This window comes from Cygnus atratus, chromosome 1, assembly GCF_013377495.2.
Source record: "Cygnus atratus isolate AKBS03 ecotype Queensland, Australia chromosome 1, CAtr_DNAZoo_HiC_assembly, whole genome shotgun sequence".
NCBI classification, from domain to species: domain Eukaryota; kingdom Metazoa; phylum Chordata; class Aves; order Anseriformes; family Anatidae; genus Cygnus; species Cygnus atratus.
The window spans coordinates 197,453,269-197,475,555 of record NC_066362.1 but is presented as its reverse complement, the minus strand read 5'-3'; the positions used below and the strand labels follow the sequence as shown (position 1 = coordinate 197,475,555).

General features: G+C 47.9%; 1 protein-coding gene across 3 annotated transcripts in view; it reads left to right on the top strand.

Annotated features, from left to right (window-relative positions):
- The window catches only part of AMOTL1 (angiomotin like 1), a 75,206-nt gene that overhangs the window by 38,404 nt on the left and 14,515 nt on the right, over nucleotides 1-22,287 (top strand). For all 3 annotated transcript variants that reach the window (XM_035542458.2, XM_050713375.1, XM_035542457.2), the window contains 4 exons: nucleotides 2,580-2,850; nucleotides 8,858-9,002; nucleotides 10,134-10,223; nucleotides 17,775-17,920. In XM_035542458.2, coding sequence (XP_035398351.1) covers nucleotides 2,580-2,850; nucleotides 8,858-9,002; nucleotides 10,134-10,223; nucleotides 17,775-17,920 — 652 coding nt within the window. The remainder of the gene's footprint in view (nucleotides 1-2,579; nucleotides 2,851-8,857; nucleotides 9,003-10,133; nucleotides 10,224-17,774; nucleotides 17,921-22,287) is intronic.

Genomic DNA, 22,287 nt, shown 5'->3' with positions numbered 1-22,287 from the left:
CCACACGGGTACTTCAGCCACAAGCAGTTATTCTGTCGATGCAGCTCCTTTGGAGAAGTCACTGCCTGTCTCTGCCAGGGCCTGTCCCTGCGTTATGGTCCCCAGCAGCGATGGCAGCAGCAAAATGGCCCGGCATATGCTGATGTCCACCCAGCTCTGCAGAAAAAGACCTGGGGGTCCTGGTAGACACCAAGCTGAACATGAGCCATCAATGTGCCCTTGGCACTAAGAAGGCTAGTGGTCTTCTGGGCTGTGTTACGTGGTCCAAAGCATTTCCAGCAGGCTGAGGGAGGTGATCCTCCCCTCTATTCAACACTGGTGAGGCCACACCTGGAGTGCTGGGTCCAGTTCTGGGCCCCCCAGTACAGGAGAGATCTGGGCATGCTAGAAAGGGTCCAGGGAAGGGTCATGAGGTAATGAAGGGCCTGGAGCACCTCTGCTGTGAGGAGAGGCTGAGAGCTGGGGCTGCTCAGCCTGGAGAAGAGGAGGCCCAGGGGCATCAGTGTCTGTAAACACCTGAAGGAGGGTGCACAGGGCATGGAGTCAAAGGTGGGTGAGCAGGGACCGATGTCTTAACCTAGTGCCAGTGCCCAGCTGCAGCTGCCTCGGACCCTTCACTTTGAGGACGTTTCAGGGGAAGTTGGGGCTTGCTTCCTTTTGCAGCCGGGGCTTTGCTGAGCACCGTCGGAAGGCCGCTGCATGCGGCTACGGCAGCCAGGAAGTCAGCGTGGGAAGGGCTCTGCACACTCCTTTCCTTTCTGGCGCTGGGGCTGATGACAAACGCAAGCAAGCAGGGCAGCCTGGCACACCAACCGACACGGTACGCTCCCCCTGCCGTGCCCCCCTCCACGCTCAGGCAGCGTCAAGCACCCCTGCAAAGCTCTGCAGTGGGTACGGAAAAAAGAGCTGCCGTGGCGTCCTCTCCCCTCGCAGCGCGGGATGCTGCTCGGCTCCAGGCAGCTCGGCGTTCAGCGGGGGGCGTTTTGGAGGAGCTGCTGCCTTTTTCCTTCCCCTGTTTTCCGTGTTTTTGCATTGCTGCTGTGTTTTGTGCTGCAGCACAGGGTGGGCGAGCAGGGCCAGCATGGGCAGAGCTGTCACCAGCAACCACAGATAAAGCTTTGCAATGTTTCTTAATCACTGCACGTTTCGTTGGCCATATGTAAAGCGTCAAACAACACCTCCCTGACTTACTGTCCTCGGGAAAGCTTTACCCGCTTTCTGTCGAAATTTAGCCCCTAAGTCTAAGGCTGCACCTATGGCGGGGGCTGAGAGCAAACCCCCCTGGCCCCGGGAGCTGTCTTCAGGGCACGGCTCTCTCCTGTGCTCCGACTGCCCTGGGTGTTTCATTTAACCAGGGGAGGCACAGCCCTAGGAGCAGGTAAAAGCCATCGTGAGCCCAAAATGAGCTCAGCGAAGGTTTTCCCAATCTGTCACCTTTTAGGGCGGGTTTTTAAAAAGCCTGTTGGCTTTTCATCTTGTTCTGCCGGCACGGCAGGCAGTGACAGGTTGTTGTCGTTGGCAGTAGAATTAGGCCAGCGCTGAGAGTCTTTGAAAACCCCACTTTGAGGAGCCGTGTAGACAAGTCATCATGTTTATTATGTATTTATATGGCGCAAAATTGTCTGCCTGAAAAACAGCATTCATGGATCTGCGAGGCCAAATGGTGCAAATGCATCCATTTGTGAGATCTCCTGCCTTGTGCGGGGTACAGAAAAAAGGCAGCGGGGGCTACAGCAAGCCTAACAGCTGGTCGTTAAGCTAAAATATACTTTTTGGAAAATGCTTGGTTGATGGTGGGGAAGAGCAAGCGGGGAAGTCCAGCTAGTTTTCCAGCCAAACTGGGCTCTGTCCCCTGCTCTGAGCCTGATGCCCGGTGTGGCTCAGCCACTTGAACAAGCGTGGTGTAGATTTTGGGGCATCTAGGCTAAGGGGTAGCTCAGCCTCTGCCCCGTGGGGGTGCCCCCTCCTGCTCTTCCCTGCTACAAGGTTGGTGGGTGATGGATGCTGCTAGCCGTGGAGTGACACGACGAGGTCTTGCCCTGGAAGATGGCTTTCATTGCCCGTGGTGACTGATCGGGGCTGTGCTTCCAGCAGCTCGGCGGCAGCCCTTCCCTCAGCCGCTTGCTAACGCCGCGCGGGGACGCGGCTCCGCTCACATCACTTCCTTTCGCCTCTGAATTCGGCTGCTCAGCCCCTCGGCTCGGTTTTCGAAGGGTGAGTAAGGCGCCCCTTGTGCTGCAGTCCCATCCGTCCGTCCGTCAGCGGTGGGGTTTGCGGCGAGGCGGGGGCAGGGAGAGGCTGCCCGAGCGCTGAAATATTAGCTGTGCACCTAGGCAAAAATGCCGCTTTCCACTCAATGCTTCCTTTATCCCTCCGTGCCAGCTGTATACATCACTGTCAGGAGCAGGCGATGAGACAATTTCCCCCATCCCCGCCGCGATTGTTGGTATTTAGGAGCGACCAAAGGCCAGAATCACGCCCGTACAGTTATAACCCTATCAATAAACCACGCTGAAGCCCCCGCGTGCATTTTGAGGCTGCGTGGCTCTAACGCCTCCCCTGCCTGTGCTTCCCCGCAGCCGACAATGCCAGCCGCCCTTCCCAGCGCCGCCGCCGGCCCAGCAGCACAGCCCCATGTCCTCGCAGGCCTCCTCCACCGCCGGCCCTCTGCTCCCGGGCTCCTTGGGAGCTCCTGCCCAGCCACCCGCGCCGCTGGGCCCACAGCTGACGCCCGACGCCTTCGCCATCGTGGAGCGGGCGCAGCAGATGGTGGAGATGCTCTCTGAGGAGAACCATGTGCTGCGGCAGGAGCTGGAGGGGTACTACGAGAAGGCAGACAAGCTGCAGAAGGTACGTGGAGGGGTGGGGATGGGGTCTGGGCTCAGTGCTCCTGCATTTGGGTCCCTCAAGATGTTCTCAGTCATGTCTGCATTGGGGACGTACCAATGGGTCGTGTCTAACCATTGCCTCTCCTTGGTGGTCTCCCAAAAGTGTAATCCCATGCCCCAAGACCCATGGGCTCCTCTGCCTTTAAGGTACAATGGGGCAGCCCATGGAGTTTTCTTCAAATGGGGACTTTCCCCTTCCATCCTTCAGTGCCAGCTTCTCATGAGTATGCCCCAGAAGCCCTGTGCGAGCAGGGTCTACTCCCCAGGGCAGCCAAGTCCTGCACAGACAGCAGAGCTGCATGTGAGGAGCACCTGGAGAGCACGGCCACATCTGTCCTGAGCTGTTTTATTCAACACAATCCTCTGTCATGGCACTTCACTCTCTCTGGAACCATAAAGGTCGGCGATGGGGTTGATATGATTTGAGCAACGTGGTTGAACAACCAAAATGATGAGGTTTGGGCAATATGGTTGGCATAGAGGTCATCGGTGACTGCTCTGAGTTTCTAAAAGGTGATCTTAGACACATATGTTTGGATATCTTGGTTCAAAAAGCACTGCCCCCATAGCTGAGTGAACTATTTGGTAAAGATTTTACTCAAAAACGTGTTTGCAAAGAGATCCCGCACTTGTTTTTCTGTATGCACACTGGACATTTTCATTGGAGAAGGGTGATGCCTCATTCACTGCCTGGATTGACAAGGAAAGACAAGGGAAAATTAAACAAAGGAGATGCTGGGGGCTCACTGAAGTCAGTGCAGAGATGTTCCCCAGGTCTGCTGGCTTTGGGTCCCAAGGGCTCGAGGCCGTGTGAGTTATTTACATAAACTGGCAACACAATATATAAGCTGCTGCAACAAGTCTGGGAAAGCCCTAAAGCTGGTTGAAGATAATTTCCGTCACAAGTACTTAGTGAGCCAACGAGGAAGGGTGCCCTCCTAGCCCTGACGTTTGGGAATAGAGAAGACACTGTGGTAGATGTGACAGCAGGTGACTGCCTTGGCCACAGTGATAATGAAATAGTTGAGTTCAAAATGTTTGGTGTAATAAGAAAAAAGGCCATCAGAGTTACCACCCTGGATTTTAGGAGAGCAAACTTGAAGCTTCTCAGGGAGCTAGTTAGCAGTGTCCCCTGGGAATCTGCTGTAGAGGGTTCAGGGCTCCATGAGAGCTGGTCGCTTTTCGAGAGCCACCTTTTAAAAGCCCAGGAGCAGGTGATCCCACTGTGCTGCAAGTCAAGCAAGTGGGGCAGAAGGCTGGCTTGGCTGAACAGGGAACTTCTCCTGGAACTTGTTAAGAAAATATATGAACTCTGGAAGCAAGGTCAGGCTTCACACAGAGAGTACAGAGCTGCGGTTCACATTTGTAGGGAGAAAACATAAAAGCCAAAGCTCAGCTTGAGTTGACAGTGGCCACTGTGGTGTCAGACGACAAAAAAAGGCTTTTTCAAGTATGTCAACAGCAAGAAGAGGCCTAAGGAAAACATTGGACAGATACTTGATGAAGATGGTCACCTAAGAAGTAAGGGAGAGGAAAAGGTGGAGAAATGCCTTTTTTGTCTCAGTTTTTAATATTAATGACAGATCTTGGGTTGCCTTGTCCTCTGAGTTGGAGGATCGTGACTGGAGGAGCAGTGTCTTCCCATGTGTGGTCACCAAAATTTTCAGGGACCAGTTGTATCAGCTGAATGTTCATAAGTCCATGGAGCTGGATGGGATTCACCCCAGAGTACTGAAGGAGTTAGCAGACGTTATAGCTGGAGTTTTACCAAGGGTCTTGGGAGTCCAGGGAGGTCCCTGCTGACTGGAAGCTGACCAATGTTATAGGTATCTACAAAAGAGGTGTAAGAGAAGACCCAGGGAACTACAGACCTGTTAGCCTAACCTCAGTCTGGAAAAGTTATGGAAACAGTTATCCTGGGTGCTGTTGGAAGGCAGACACAGAGTAAAACAATTATAAGGCATGGAAATATGGTCCTGCCTTAGTAATTTGGTCTTCTGTGATCAAGTTTCCTGTTTGATGGATGGAGGGACGACAGTGGACGTCATCTTTCTGGATTTCAGTAAGGCCTTTGATACCATCCCTCACAGCATCCTTCTGGACAAATTGTCCAGCTGTGGTTTGAGCAGGTTCACACTATACTAGGTGATGAAGTGGCTTGATGGTAGAGCTCAGAGGGGTTGTAGTGGATGAGGCTACGTCTGACTGGTGGCCAGTCACTAGTGGTGTCCCCAGGGCTCAATTCTAAGGCCAGTCCTGTTCAACCCATTTATCAGTGATCTGGAGTGGAAGGCATCCTCAGCAAGTCATTTTATGACTTCCCACCAAAGTGGGCTTAGGCTTCAGGTCTCTCTGAATTTAGGAGTCTCAAGAGCAGCTCAGTTTTCCTGTGCTGTGTTTTGTCAGGGTGTTCTTGGAGCCACCTTTCACAGGAGGAGAGGCAGCTCTGAGAGACCATGTCCCAGCCTCAGCTTTGGGAAAATCTGTGACCAGAAGGTTCAAAAAGGTTAGAAAGAAGACCTGTTGTTCTGTAGCTACTGCCATCTTTGCAGCCTCCTCCTCTGTGTTTTATTCACAGAATCCCCTAAACTTAGCTAAGAAATTTCTGCAGCAGCATTATTGGTGAAGATGGCTGCAAGAATTTTAAGGCTGACTTCCCTGTGGCCTTTGTGGGCAAAAATAAGGATTCCAGTTATTAATTTTACAAAAGCTGCGTTGTTCAGTAAAAGGTACGATGCCCCAAAAATGTTCAGTTTTCCTTTCACACTCTTAGGAACGGCTCTCTCTTTATCTTGGATGCCCTGCGAGTCGATTGCATCAGACACCAACAGAAAGGTATTCAGGCACGGGGCTGAAGTCTCACTTCAGTCAACAGAGCGTGGACTCGAATCCCATTGACTTCAGGGGAATGTAAGCAGACTCTTAAAGCAAAACACATGCTCAAGTGCATTCTTTCTTCAGGAAAATTTCCTGAACCAAAACCGTAATACACGTTATCATTTCTGTGCTGGTTTTTTTTGTTTGAACACATGGACGGGGCAGGTCCTCCTGTGTTCCCACAGCTTGAGCTGAATGCCACCTCTAAAAACCTAACAGTGAGTTAAATTCCATGCGTTGGGCGTGGAAACTCTTCCCTGCTGTTGGAAGTGGAAGGGTCGTGAGAAGTACTTCTTTCTCATCTGTGTGTAACAAGGTTCTTATAGGTAGGGCAACCCTCCCTGCACTTTCATTCCCATAACAGAATTAGGAGAAGAAATTAGAGAGGGAAAATCAGCCTGACGCAGATTGCTCCCTGGGCATTCCTATGAACGGATCAACCCGGAGGGTTGTCAAATTCTAAGTCATGTCTGAACAGACATTGTGCAGAAAGGTACAAGGCAGCAATTAATCCCTGTGCTGTTTGATGTGTTGTCTGGTGTTCTTATCTAAAAAGAACTGGGTGGGAAGGGCACGTTTTAATTTTAAGTTTTTCGCTAAAGTAGAGCATTATGGCTTTTTGCTGTTGTTTTTTTTTGTTGGGCAGTGTTACCTTGCTGAAGTTTAATTGCTGGGCTGGGCTGGCTCTTTCCCATGCTGTTTTGTGGGGGCTGTTTGAGTAGGTCAGCTCTAGATGCTACCAGGGGGAGAAGAGGCTGAATTTATTTCCTCCAGCAGAAGAAGGGAAAGGAAATCCCAGAGCTCCTGAGAAGCATCAGCATAATTTCTTGCTTTTCTACTCTCCTCTAATTTTGTTCATCACTGATGGAGGTTCTTAATTTTCCTGCAGCAAGTCTTTGCCTCCTGGGCTGGAGGAGGCTTGCGTGGTGATGTGCTTTGGGAAATGTGGGTACCTCAGCAGAGAACGGGCCGAGCACAGCCCTTGCATTAACCAGCAGCGTGTGGCAGGACTGCTGGGCTGGGAAAATCCCCTGCCGAGTTGGCAAATCTGCTCTGCTGCAGTAGGAGCACTGCAGGCATCTCCTGCAGTAACGGCTCAGTGGGAGAAGGGAGGTGCAGGAGGATGTTGGGGCACCCAACTGAGCACGATGTCTGGCCGGGATCCTGTAGTTAAGGGTTCAGGAAAGTGCCTTAAAGATGATTTTTGCTGAGCCAAACCTTCCTTTCAAGGGGAGAGTTATTGAAGCTCAGTGTGTATAAATGGTCAAGGCGAATGGTGCAAGGTAGCTTGAATACAGCCCGTATTACTTACAGGTAGAGAAGTTCTGCTAGCTGAGGTCACGCTAAAAGAAAAAAGAAAGAAAAAGCCATAACAGGATCAAGTGACTGCAGCCATGCTGTTATTTGAGTAACTAATAGGTATGTTCTGATTCTGCAAAATTCACACAAAATGGATTTTCTCATGGAATACATCATACATTTTGATGAGGCTTTGTATGAGCTTGTGTCGTTACGTGTATGAGGAAAAATACACATAACAGCACAGGAGAGGAACTGAGGAGGGACTCTTTATCAGGAAGTGTAATGGTAGGATAACAGGTAATGGCTTTAAACTAAAAGAGGGGAGGTTTAGATTAGATATAAGGAGGAAATTCTTTACTGGCCCAGGCTGCCCAGAGAAGCTGTGGATGCCTCATCCCTGGAGGTGTTCAAGGCCAGGCTGGACGGGGCTTTGGGCAACCTGGTCTGGTGGGAGGTGTCCCTGCCCATGGCAGGGGGGTGGAGCTGGGTGGGATTTCAGGTCCCTTCCAACCCAAGCCATTCTATGATTCCTTGAAAAAGAAAACTTACCGTCTGTTTTTGAATGACAGTAATGTTCAGGCTGAATTTTAAACCAAGATTCTCCAGTGCATGATATTTGTAATACTGGTTTCCTGTTGGTGGGAATTAAATTCGTTGCCAATCATTCTGAGTGCAGGAAAGGATAAAAAATAATCTTTGCATACACTTTACAGCGATGCAGTTAGGAATTACGCAGCGCTCCTCTGAGCATGCTGACCCCGTGGTGGGAACACTCTTGGTGTCTGGCAGTGTCTCGGCAGACTGGGGACCCACTTTTCCAGAAGTTATTAGCTAAAATGTAACAGGGCTTCCTTGAGGTCCTGCTTGGAAAAAGCAAAATGGAAAGTCAGAATAATCATTTGTAGTTCACCCAACAAAGTGTCATAGCATGGGCTATGGCTGGTTCAACATGTCACCCTTGTCTTGGAGCTGTGGCGAATCGTTAGCTGAAACGAATGTACAAATGGCAAAGGTGACTGCTCCAGCATCCCTGGTCCTGGAGCTTGTACTCTGCAAGCGCTGAAGCTGGCACATTAAACCCAAAGCTTAATGAGCCCTGGAGAGGGACCTGCCTCTCCAAGTGGAGGTGGGCTCGCACCCTGGCTTCACAAATCACGAATCCGTCCCACCCGTGACTCAAGAGGCTCAAAAAGCACCAGATTTAGAAAGGTATGTGGGAGGCTATATATATCTCTTGGGTTTCCAGCCCATGCACAGTATCGAGCTTTTCTCCACAAACACAAGAGCCAGGCATGCAGGAGCAGATTCCCACCTTGGTGCTGATCATTCCTTCAGCAATGATTTGGCCAAGCTGTAATACCTGACACGAAGTCAGCTAATTAAAAGAGCTGGATCTGACTGACCTGAGCAACAAAAGCCTGCTTGGGACTGCCTTCCTGTCAGTCTTTTGGATTCGGGTTTTAAGTTGCAAGTTTGCCAGGTTTCAAGGAGATGATGTTAAGAAGATTGAACACCCCCCAAAATTGTTTTGGCCTGTTATAGAGAACTTGTGTAGAGCAGTCTTCAGTCAAGGGAAGAAAGGAGTGAACTACAATGGTTTAAAGCTGAAATGAGGTAAGAGTCAAGGCTATAACGTTCCTGGTGATGTGTAGAAATTCTCATTTTAGAGCCAGGTATGACACTGGGCACAGGCATTGCCCCAACACTCACACCCCATCGCAACGCTCCGGGTGAATGCCAGATGGGACACTTCCCTGCTAGGCTTTCATGGGAGCTCTCTCTCCTTTCAGTTTGAAATAGAGATTCAGAGGATTTCAGAAGCTTATGAGGGCCTGGTCAAGACCACCACTAAAAGGGAGTCTCTGGACAAAGCGATGAGAAACAAACTGGAAGGAGAAATTAGGAGACTTCACGATTTCAACAGGGATCTCCGTGGTATGTTAAGTTTGCATGTTTCTTTGTTTGTTTTCCACAGCTGACACAAGTTTCACTTTTCACAAGCTCCAGGGTAGCTGGCTTTAGAGGATTAATTTCACACGTTTTAGATAACTTCCTTGAGAAATCAGGCCCTGCTCACTGGCATAAGACAAAACTGCTGTCGCTTCCCTGGTTGCAAACAAACCTTCTGGCAAAATGTGAAAGACAGCTTTAAGTGGTGCCTTTGCATTTAAGACTTGCAAATATCAGTTTGACTGCTGGGCCACCAGCCCTGAAGTTGCATCCAGCTCTAATGAACAGCAAGTTGCAATATAGAGTGCTGCCATACAACCCATATATCTCAAAGTTCAGTGCCTTCACAAACCAGTAGCAAGTATCAAAGGGTATCTTATTTTGGTATTAAAAACCTATGAAATTGAGGGTATATCCTTTTGAGAAAGCAAACGGAGGAGTAACTGTTAGCTGTCCAGGTGCCTGATGGGGCACATTGGTACCTTTTCGTGCAGTGAGGTGCTCTTTGCAAGCAGCCTCCGACTTTTAAGAGGAGGTGAGGAGGCTGGCTGCTCTTTTTTGGTGTGTGTGGGGGGCATACCCAAAGGCAGGTGGCAGTGGGAAACTGCCCACAGTGTCCCTGCAGGCTAGTGGCAGGGGAGTCTCATCCCTCTTACAGCCGCCCTTCCCAGGGGAAATCATCCCCGGCTGCAGAAACTGCTCCTTTCCCATGACAGTCCCAAGGATCAGTGACACCAGGGTGGAGGCCGCCTTGCCCCAGAGCATCTGGCAGCACCAGGGGCTGCACTCCGCCATGGGAAGGCATCCATCACCTTGCAAAGCTGGGTAAAGTCAGACTGCAAGTGCATTGCACGTTTCGGACAGCATGAGAAACGAACTGCTTGGACACATTAGCTGCAGATGGCAGAGGTTCTTCCTCCAGCTTCTGTACATCTGAATGACAGCTTCATAGAAGAGGTCAAAGGTCTCATCTTTTATGTATGTGTCAGCCTCCATTTAAACGCCCTCCTTCAGAGTCTATTTATACTGCACTGCTGGCACATATCTTATTTTCTTGGTTGGCCTACAATTTTATATACATATATTTATACTTAAAGTATTTCCTGTTTTTTGCAGAACGACTGGAGACAGCCAACAGGCAGCTAGCCAGCAGAGACTTCGATGGGCACGAGGATAAGTCCACAGAGGGCCTTTATGTCACTCAGAGTGAGTACTGTGTTAATCTGTTTCCAAGGTGCATATATATATATACATACACACATATATGTACTGGAGTGGAGGCAAATGCTTTGCTGTTAATTTTCATTGTCCTTATGGCTTGGTTCTACTCAGCTAATTCATAATACACTCTTATTTAAGCTGCAAACTGGATTGTTTAGACTGTTCTTTTCTCTGAGCACCAGAAATAGGCAGTGGGAGTTAATGGTAACACAGCTTAGCTTATTTTTTTATAAATATTTGTCTGAAATTGCTAAGTGTCGCTTGCAGGGATCATCTCTCAAAATACATGTTTTTTAGAGAGGCCAAATTCTTCTCTTGGCTGGGAAAAGTCTAGAGCAACCTCTGATGACTTGTTGTCAGTGCCATGGGTTGATTAGCAAGAAGAAGAGCAGAGCTGGACCTTCGTTTTCACAAAGGACTGCTGAGACAAAAAATGTAGTTTCTACTGCTATGAAAAACACCCCTTCCTATCAAATTTTAGGCTCCCATAATGACTGAGCACAGCACTACAGCATTTCCCCACCATGTGCTGGTGGCTCCACGTGACCAGGCAAACCGAAACCCGAGCAGCTGGATGCTGTGTGACAGCGCGTAGCCTCTTGTGTATCCTGAGCATCTTCAGTATGCTTCCAGAAGGGCTTGGCTTGACCACCCAGGAGCTGTGCAGTACCTTGAGGGCTCAAATCCCATTAAAGCAGAACCCTGTGTCCAGCGGATTTCTTCTGTTTTATTTATTGCACCGAGAGCTTTCTTGGAAGATGAGCTCCAACTGCAAGTGGTTAGCTGGAGAGCCATCCATCTCCATTAACAGCACAGTGTTAACAACACTCGGTGTGCCTCGCCACCAGCCCTGCTACATCCACCAGCTTCTCCAAATGCAGGAGAGCCTTCTCCTAGCTCCCACCTGCGGCGATGATGCCAGCACAGCAACACCGCTGATGGTTTGGTGCATATGTGCGCAAACCAGAAGAGAATCTAATTATCTTTTCCTTGACTGTGTTAGCTTTGCCATATTAGCAAGTGTAGGTACTGCTGTGAATCCAAATGGCTGGTCTGTTAAGAAAATAGCATTGCTGTGTAAGTCTTGTCTTCCTTGGGAAGAGTTCAAACAGGGTAAGCTGCACAGAGCAAATTGCAGACTGAGCTCTGCTGTCTTCATATAGAGGCAGCCTGGCGGTGTTCACATGCGATGGTAACTGCAAGGGTGAGTTAAATCCCCAGGATGGACAGAATTTAAGTTATTTTCCAGCACATAAACACACACTGTGCTTCTAATGCTAAACAGCTAGCAGTAAAACTCCGTGCTGTGCACTCAGCATATTGCTGCTATCAATTCACAGCTAGCGAACAAATATAGCCTTTCAGATCCTGTCACATAAGACGGGCTGGATACTTGGAGTGTTTCCTGTCTAGCCCAGAGAGCTCAATGTTACCAATGTGATGCAGAGTGCTTCCAAGAATAGAAAAGTGGGCACATGTAAAGCAGGTCCTCTTCAGTCATGTTCTTTGGACTGGTTTGGCACACACAGGAATGAGCTCGATATCAGGGTGTCAGCCTCAAACATTCCTCCGAGGGCTCAGAAAATTTTTGGAAAACAACCTGAAAACATGACCCTTAACACCCCCAAACCAAACGTTACATAAAAAGACTCCAACATTAGCAGCTTCCTAAATGTTACCATTTTAAAGCCAGTCTTATGGTGAGATGAAGGCAGAAAGACAAAACTTCTGAGGTTTTTTAACACTTGCCATTGGTAACGCTGCAAATACAGAATTAGTACTGTGGTAAAACTCCAGTCACAGAAAGAACACCCTGAAAGAAGTCTCGTGAGGCAGGGCATGCAGGGATCACTTCTCAGTTCTTGGCAGCTCTCTCCATTAGCAGTGCAGCAGCACAGAGTAGTCGTGTGCTCTGAGATGGGGACAGAAGGTGACAAAAACTCTTATTCTTTGTAATAAGGATAGGCAAAGCCAGGCTGCATGCCTCCAAGTATTAAGTGCTAGGCATTTGTGTGGAATGAAAAATGCTTCTGTTGTGTCGGGTGCAGTTAGAGAACTCACAGCCTATTAGTTCCTTGGTAATTATGTGATGTTTTGTCAGTGAAAAAGGTTTTTAAAAAAAAAAAAGACATGAAGCAGCAACTGATGAAGGTGTGTGGGCCCATACAAGCAACAGAAGAGGCAGGAGGCAAAGATGCTGTGAAAAGGGAGAGTCAGGAAGACTGATGGTTTCAAAGACACAGGCCGGAGAGAAAGGTTATAATACAGGGTGTCAGAGGAAAAATTTGTTCTGGTGGAGTCTGAGAATTTTGTGTATTTTTCTGGGATTTCTGGACTTTGAGCCACTCTGTCAGAGCAGGGGTTCCTCCAAGGGACTGTTTTCTCAGGTGTCTGAGGCAGACTGGAGTCTGTACACATCCGGGTTAACTCTGCATGGCTCTGGACTCATTAGGGGGGATGTGCAGACAGTTTTTATAGTGTCTTAGTAGAGCCTCGCGCTTCATGGGAACGTGCAGTCGATATGCTGTGTAGTACTTGTGCATGTATCTCTGTCCCAAAAATCCCAGACAAAGAAATATTCCTATCGAATGAACCCAGCCAAAGAAAACGCTCACAGTAAATGTTTTTGAGAGTGGTGTTTTGGGCAGACTGAGAGCCATTTGGTATTAAGACAGGAAATAATCAGTACAGAGTCGTAAGTTTCATGGGCAAGTGAAAGGGAGGCCCTAGCTCTGTCGTTTCACCACCGTGAGCTTCACATGTGGGAGATGGGAGAGCTGCTGCCCTCATGCACCCAGAGCCAAGGGCACATGCATAGGGAGCAGGAGCCTGAAGAAACAGTGCTGTATTAAAAAATGCATCTGTTCTGCATGATTCCCCCCCACCCTACAAAAGGAAGGTGAGTGGGAAATCCAATTTCAGTTTTCAACTTGTGAAGGTCAAATTCTCCCCTGGCTTGAACCTCATGACATGCAACGGGCAATGCCCAAGCTGTAAATCAAAGCACATTTAAGCTGCTGGTGATACTTCTGTAGGGTGCGGAAAAGCACACGCAGATGGAGATGTGGTGACTTTCTCCGACAGAGGAGGAGAGAACTTTAAACCTTTCTGCATCCCTGCGTAGGTCGGTGACCATAACTAAGCACATACTGAACCATTTGTTAAGTACATTAAAATTCATCATAATGATTAATTCCAGCACAAAATCCCCATTAATCACCATGTGAGAAAACTAACCCAGGGACTTCAGCTCCTCAGAGCACAAAGGCCTGCAGCTTCTCAGCCTTTCCTTCGTCTTTGCATGGCCAAGACTCGAAAGAGCTGTCAGGAACGTGCCATTTGTGAGCAAAACTGCAGGAGGAGTAACTTGTAATGAGCTCTGCTGGCATTTGGCCAGGATACAGGGGTTAATGCAGCTACTCCTTATGAAGTGTGTGGGAGTCCTGTGCTGTCTCATTTTCTGCAGTGAGGGAGCCCAGGCTGTACGAATGGAGCTGCATTCCTGGTGTGTGCACAACGGCCAGGGCTCAGCCCGATCAGTAGGAAGGTGATCTTCACAGAAGCGATGGGGGTGAATGTACAGAGAGGCTTAATCCAAGCCATTTTGGATGGAGGAATGAGCTAAAAAGAAATGGTGACCCACTGAGACTGTGCTACCGCTTTTCAAAAAATGCTCTCTTGAGACGGAGCATTTGGTTATCCCTCCCATTCAGGGTAGACTTCTTCATGTACGTTGCCTGTTAAATCTTGGGAGGCCATTTGTATCGTCTTTTTTTTTGTTCTAGGGGGAGAGAGGGTTGTGGGGTTTGTTTGTTTGTTTTTGCTGGGACTTGACAGTGAGGATGGAAGGAACTGCTTCATTTCCCAGTTCTGCTTTGCTGCCTCAGGCCTTCCTTGGCCCAGCCCAGTTGTTACCAAACTGGAGCTGTAGAGGCTTGGGCAGAGGGACTGATGGACGGTGGCTTTGCTGCTTCTCTGGGCGGAAGAGTGGAAACCGTGAGCTGAAAGGTCTTTGGAGCAGGCAAGAAGGCCCTGTCCTCACTTCAGATTTTGATAATCCTTCTGCTGGTCGTTCCGAGATAAGGGGCAGGATACGAGGGGCCCATCGCACGCTTCAGCCCTGTGCCTCACCATCCTGGCACCCTCCCGGGGATGTCAGGCCGCTGCAGTTGGCCAAGGCCTGACTGGACCTGGAAGAGCAGAAAAGGCAGCTCTGGTGCCCCGGCCCATCCTGGTGAATCACCCAGATGAGGGGGGTCTGGCAGCAGCTGCTGTGACATAAGGCCATGCCTGTGGATGGCAGATGACAGAGCTCCTCCTCGCGCTTGCTGTGTCAGGAGTTGCAAGACTGACGGGAGGCTAAATAAGTCCTGCAGGTTTTACTTAAGAAAGGCCTGGTCACCAGAGAGCGCCTTTGGAATTAGCAGCTGTGAATGAGGAGTGATCATTGAGAAATACAAACGTGCATACGAGAAATTGTTGGAAATGCCACAAGGAACGTGGTATAGGAGTGATTTCTGTTTTCAGCAAATCTCCTGCAGGCACATTCTGCTCTCGCTGCTGTCGTTTGATATAATTTCTTCCACCAGTGGTCATAATGCAGGAACAAGGAGTGTGTTTAAAAGATGTCAGTGTTACCACTTCGCAGTATCACAGCAAGGAGAAAAACAGCTTGGGATGTATTGATATGGTCACATAATTAGTCAAATAAGTTGATACTTAGATATAATGAGGTATTTAGGTATGGGTGGCTTTGAGGACAAGCGTTCAACTGATATAGGTAAACAAAAACATGTTTCTCATTTTTCTTTCATGACTGATGTGATCAAAACCTTTTGTTAAAGCATGGGGTCTGTGTGAAAAGCTGGGCTCACATCTGATTGTAGGGCAGGGGTGGCACAGGTTGAATCTCTCTCTCCAATTCTAATGTTTCTGCTTTAAAGCAGGGCCAAGATTAGTCTATTTTTGGTGGAACTACCCAGCTTGGCAACTCAAAATGCCTGTTTGTGAAGCACCCTAGCAGGCTCTTTGCTTTTTCTCTTCTTTCTTCTACCCAGCCCGAGCGTAGGTGTGATGTCTTCAGTATGACACTTGGAGGCAGTGGGTGGAAAGCTGTGCTGTAAACCACAGCAGAGAAGCCTTTTGGGAATTCCTTATTAATGGGTTGTGGCAGTGGCCTGTCAGAAAATGGAAATAGTTATTAGCTGGAGTCTGCTGGGGAAAAAACACATGCCAAAATAGAAGGGATATGCAGAGTGTAATACAGTAAAACAGGATTTTTAGACTTTAAGGATACCTTGTACATACTTGAAGAGAATTTAAGGTATGTTTGATGGAGTTCTTCTTTACTAAAAATTAATGCAATATGGGAAAGTGCTTATAAAGTATACCTCCAGCATTTTGCAGGGAAAAGCTGACATGGAGAATTGTTCAGAGCTGTTAAGTGATTTTTTCTTGCCAGCTTTCTAGCGGGTTCAGCAGTCATTTTGTTTACAGCATGATCTTGTCCTCCTTTTAGGGGGCACTAGAAAACTAACTGCAGCAGGGTGAGCCGAGTGTTCTGAGTTTCTTGGATGAAACTTGAAAGTGAAGGTCCCAAATCCTGGTTTTGTACACACAGTCCTCATGTAACATAGGTTTCAAGTCCAAAGCACAGCAAGCATGGTCCCAGCGTGAGACGACTGAATGCCACAGGACTGAAATAGTGTTCGTCTTCTGGCCTCCTCACCCTCTAACAAAAGGAGCTGCTTGATAATTTGCCTGGATTTACACTTTCATACAGTAGATATTAATGCTTCTGCTGGTGAATCGGATTGAAGTAAATGTATTTGTGTTGAAGGAAGAGGCCTGCTTGTCAGATTTAGAATTCCTGGCCTGTGTGGGAAGATGTAGGCCGCGTCATACTCGTCTGGCCCTGGTGCCAGTTGGCGATGTGGAGCACACAGCAGTTGCTGTTCTTCGCTCACAGGCTCCACAGAGCCTGATGTGCTGGTGTTGCTGCCAGGGTCTGCTTTTGTGGGGTGGTGTTCCTCCTTTTAGGACAAATGGAGAGATGACCAGGTGGGTTTGGGGTTACCTGGACCACTTGTGCCTTGATCCACATGGCTCAGCTCATATTCATCTCACTTCACTGCAGAGGTGTACCAGTCGGTTGTAAATTAATGCCATTCTCATTCTATCTATAATTAAGGAAGAAGAAGGCCGTTCTGGGGCAGTTCAGTTCCAAAATGGGCTGGCTTCAGCCATGTGAGGCATCCTGTCCATCCTCAGTGACTATATGGGGAGGTGACTGCTGGGCCTCACACCTTGAGTGTTCATGCTCAGGTGGGACTGAGGACAGATGTCAGGGACAGATTTTCCACATTCGGATGATTTTGGAACAACTTTTCCCTTCATTTAAAAAATAATAAATTCTGTATTGCTGTGTTTAGAAAGTCAAAAATCAAAATAATGTTTAATTGGCGCCAAATTAATTTTTGGAGGAAGTTTCCCCTCCTGGAGGCTTTCCAAGTGTTCTATTTTTGCTGTGATCCAAAACGAAGGCCAGATTTTGAAATCTCAGATTTCACTGAATGAAACCTCCATCCCCTGCTTCCTCCCATCATTAACTGTTTGCAGCCTGACGTTGGAGATCCAGCAACCAGCCTGTGATGTTCATATTCCCTGAAATGGTTCCTCAGCACTGTCAGAGCAGAGATGGATGGCGCTGAGCCTTTCAACGTGCAGTTTGCCAGCAGTTGATGGTGGGCCTGAGGTTCATTGATGAAGGAAAAATGTGAGCAAAGCTGACTGAATTTAGCCATTTTTTAAAGTGTTATTTTAAATCCTATCCAAAAAGGGTATAATTTTTTGTCACGGAGGTTATCTGCTGGATATCTGCTTGCTCTTCATTAGGGTGCTTAACAGGAGAGCAGCACTGAATGCTGGATACTTAGATCATGCAGGACATGAAAGTCACCCAGGGCCCCCTCAGGGTTGACATCTCAGCTCCTGTGGCTTCCTCTTTCCCTGCACAGACAGAAAAAGCCCATCTAGATGTCCCCTATCTTATTCTTCCTTATTGGTGCATGCATGTGACCGACCGAGGTTTCTTGCCCCTTAGAGCAGGGCAACATGCAAGCTGGCAGCTACGACCAGTCCTTGATGCAGGCTGTCCTCAAGCAGTGCCTGGGCATTGTGCGGGGTGAAGGAGTCACTGGTGCAAGCCAAAATGTTGCTGGGGAAGATGCTAGGAGTTCATCAGTAAGGACAAGAGTGAGGGTTCACAGGTTCACAAGCTCTGTTAGTGCAGCTGCAGCCTGAGCTGCCACTCGTCTCTGTCTCTGGTGCTTGCATAAGGATGGGCGGCGAGAGGCTGAGCTCTGGCTGCAGAAATTCCTTGACTGTTGTGTCTCAGCACATGTTGTAATGGATCCACTCGCTGCAGCTTCACATAGTTTTTACTTTTCTAGGAAGGTGGCAGCTTACCTCTGGCATGTGGCCCAGCGCCTGTGAGCTGTTCTCATGGAGCTGTTTTTGTTCTTGTCTTTCTTCCAGACAAGGAGCACTTGAAGGAGAAGGAGAAGCTGGAGATGGAGCTGGCAGCCATGCGCTCCACCAACGAGGATCAGCGGAGGCACATCGAAATCCTCGACCAGGCCCTGAACAACGCTCAAGCCAAGGTCATCAAACTGGAAGAGGAGGTGAGGCATGGGCATCATTCCTCTGCTCAGAGGCTAGCAGTGGTTTGCAGTTAGGGCTTTCTCCATCCATGTCCTAAATCTGTTCTGGCCATGGTGTGGCAGGTCTTCCTGCTCCCACGCGCTGTCCCTCCCAGAGAATACACATAGCTATACAACACTGAGCCAGACAAGGAGACCACAAACCAAAGACAAAGGAGACCACAACCACAGATGCTTTCAGAGCAAAGTCTTCAACATGTAACCAGGACCGTCATCAAACTGGAGTGAGTTGGTGGCTGAGGTATTGGTAGGACTTAACAGAAATATTAGACAGAAAGCTGACTACTCACTGAATCAGGACTGTGATATAAACACGTGATGTTGGTGCATCCCATTTCTCCCAGGGGGCTTTTGAGGTGTGCACAGCAGCACAACAAAGCAGGGCTTGGCAACTTCGCATGGCAATGGTGGTCTTAGAAGAATAGGCTGATCTGGCTAGAGGCAAAACCTCCAGGATTTAGAGCTACTAGATTTATGAGAGCTGAAAAAACTGTTGTACAATGAAACCCAAGGAGTGCCATCTATTCAAAACCCTCAGCATGTTTTTAGGCAATGTTCCTATAGGCCTGATAGTGAAAATCAATATTCAGAAGGGAAGATAAATCCCAAGAACAGAGGGCTCTTCAAACTGACAGACAAATACAGAACAACATCTGGTAGCTGGAAGCTGAAGCTAGACAAATTCAAAGTGGAAGTAATGCTCAGTTTTATCTATAACCAAGAGTGATGTTGTCAGTTCTCCGTTACTGGAGGTCTCTAAATCTGAATTTATTGTATTCCTTAAGGACCTTCAATGATTAGCTGAAAGTCTATGCACTCTGGCAGATAAGACACGACTGTCATAACAGGACTTCTTGGCCCTGAAATCTCTGGCCCTGTGACCTACAAAGAGAGAGGATGTTTTATGGGGAATAAAATAGATGCAGTCTTTATTATCTGAGCAGGCAGACCACTGGTGAGGGGAAGGATGCTCACCTAGCAGGGTTAGGTAGAGGCTCATGCTCTGGCACAGACTGCTGGCATGATCTTGGGCAGGTCTGTTCCCCTCAATGCCTCATTTTCCACTTGCACTATCCCTGAGGCTGGCCTGCGGATGAATCCACAGGAGCCTGCTGTGTGCACAGAGGTCTTGTGAGGAACAGGCAAGGTCTTTTATCAAATACATGCAATTAGCTAAGTGCAGTTAATTTTCTGTCTCTGTCTTGGAAAGGACGGATTGACCTTGGTGATATTTGAATGCTTTTTAATGAGGGTATCCAGCATGGCAGACCCCCAGTTAAGCTAATTAATGGCTACTCACAGTCTGGATGATTTAAAGTATTATATAAAGGTGATTGCTATTTTGTTCCTGACCACTAGACCATTCTGACTTCTTATTTGGAAACATTTTAAAAACCCCATTGCCTCTGGTAGATACGCCCAGCAGCAAGAAGAGGATCACATTAAGTTTAAGTGCTCCTTTGTTAGACTGAAGTGTGGTCATTGTCCCTGTGTATTTAGGGCAGTCCCTTTGGGGTAGCTGCAGGAGCTAGTGTAGCTTTAATCTGTCTGTTCCTCGCTTGATACTCTTTGCCTTAAAGGCAACCAGAGGTTTTCGATTTGCATTTTATTATAAAGTGGCTGAATAAAGGAACGTTTTAGGCAGCAACACCTGCTCCTGCAATCACAACATCCTGCAGGGGATGGGAAGAAGCGTGGTTAGCTCCTGGCTGCTCCACAGACTGTTGGTATGACATTGGCAGGTAGCACCAACTTGCCGATCACACACTGGTGAAGGCAGCAGAAGCATAAATGCAGATTTCCAGGCAGGTGGGATGAGAAACTACCCTGAACCTGCTGGGCTGTGGTAAACACATTGGCAGCCTTAGGGCTCTGTGCCTAAAGGCTTTGTGGTTGCCAGTTCCTAGCTAGTCATCCAATAAAAATGTGCCCCTGCTGGATGGGGATCAGAAGTTAAACTGAGGAGAGGGCAAATGGTCCCCTCTAGAGACCTGGGAAACTCATGCCTGGGGCATGTTAGGTGTTACAGATGTGGTAACCTTCTGCTGGAGGTGTGTTAGATGTTATAGAGGTGGTAACCTCCTGCCTGGGGCATGTTAGGTGTTGTGGAGGTGGTAACCTCCTGCCTGGGGCATGTTAGACCTAAGGGTTGACACCACGTGGAGGTGATGGGACCATATTTGCCAGAATTTGTCAGTGAGAGCCCTCAGCCTCAGCAGTCCCACCTAGTAGTGTTTAACTGATTTATCATTCTAGGGGGAGTTCAAGTGAATGCGACCACCTTTTTAACAGTCCCCAGGTTTTGGAGCTCAGTTTGACACATATGCAGCCAGGTATTGCTGAAGTCTTGAACCTTCACCTCAAACCAGATGTTCTTACTATAATTTGGGACATATCAAAAGATCCAAAATCTCTCAAGCAAAAAAATGGCTATTATTAATAAGGGAGTTCTACCTCATGCACTGCTTTGTAAATCCACACGGATTTCTTCTAGCATCAGAATAATTAAGTTTAGAAGCTTTTTAAATCAAGGCTTGAGAAATAAGCAGCAGTTACTGAGTCGAATTAACATAAAATAACACACTATGTAAATCTACGTTATCCCGAATGTCTGCTAGTAGAAGGATTTAATTCAAAAATATGGAGGTGGTATTACCACCACATGTCATTTAGGAGACTGCTGCTGGAATCGTGTGTCTGGTTGACGCTTCAGAGAGACGACTGAATAATTGGAGAGGGTTCAGGAAACAGCTGTAGAATTTATTTGAAGCCCTGAAGATGTTCTTTGCTGTGAACAATTAGTTAAGAGATGGCTGAGCTCCAGTCCATATGCATGAACGTTAAGAAGAGATTGCTGTCAGCCGGATTAAACATGGCTTTTTAACATAAGAACAAATAATGAGATGCAGTGTTTGGGAGCTGGATCTAAGCAAATCAGGCCAAAAGTAAAGAGTCAGAGTATTTAACATGGGAACAACCTACTTAGGGAGATAGTGGATTCTCTATCTCTTACGATCTTTAACTCAAACCCATAGATTTTTTCCAGTTGCTGTTCTGTAACTCAAACTGGAGTTATGTTCACAGTGCAGATATTTTTCCGTGAGACTCACTGGTCTCTACTCAGACTTACTTGCTTGATCAAGACCAGGTTTGGATCAGCCCCTTTTTGGCCTTAGCTCTTCTTAATCTTTTTTTCCTAATCACTGGGATGAGGGCAGCGTTCAGGCAAGTTGCTGATCTTGTGAACATGTGAATTGTTTCATTAAATGCTTCTTGCTCTGGTAGATCACAATTTGGAAGCAGAACAAGAAGTAATTTGCTTAAATTGCATAAGAGAAAGACAGATTAGACGTTAGGGTAAAAGTTTTCAGGCAGTAAAGGAAAATACACCGTGAAGTAGTTTGCAGGGGGAGGTTGTGGAGTCCCTACTCCTGCAGGGTTTGCAAACAGATTAGGCAGGCATCCGGCAGGTTTTAGGAAGAGCTGATCCTACCTGGCAGCAGGAGAGTGGACTGGTACCTCCCGACGTGCCTTCCAGGCATTTTTTTCTTTGAGTGCATCTCTGCGAGGTAGTGGAGCTTAGAATCATGTGCTTCTGATTGCGGTCTCCCTCCCTCACAGATGCACACTCAATTGGCAATCCCATTAATTTCAATGACAACATGTTATACTTTGATTTTTAAATGTACGTGGGTGAAATATTTGCTTACAGATCTACAGGCAGGATAAAAAAAAAAAAGCCAGAATTGGCTCAGGAACCTTCCTGTGAATTTATGAATGTGGGAACTGTCTTGTTGCATATCTCTGACTAAATTGATTGCTAAGGCTGTAAATGCGTGCATGGCCTCACCCCCACACACAGAGGGATGCTCATGCATAAACATGTGAACCCTGGGCTTTAAAGGGCTGCTGCAAGGCCCAGTTCTGGCTGCCATGGTACAGATGGATTCTCCAGCACCAGGCAGGACACGGGGGATGAGGTCTGCTGCCGAGGAGGGACAGGGGAAACCCACTTCACCTCTCAGATCCGTGCTCATGGAGCTGGCAGGTGACGCAGGCACTTTCCTATTTGCAAAACAGCACGTTCGCTAAGAAATCACCGATGTGTCTGTCTTGCAAAGCTGGGAGCTCCCGAGGAATGTAATCTTCCTGCTGCTGCCAGAGACCAGTGGGGATTATAATCTCATTAATTTTCGTGGCGATCCCCAGGAGCTGCGAGCATTAGCCTGGATTACAGCGAGGCTAGGGAGGTCACGCTAGGGAGGTTGTTGGCTCTGGCTGGGGAGCCAGAGGTTTGCTTTGACCGAGCTTTTCTTCTGCTGTGAACA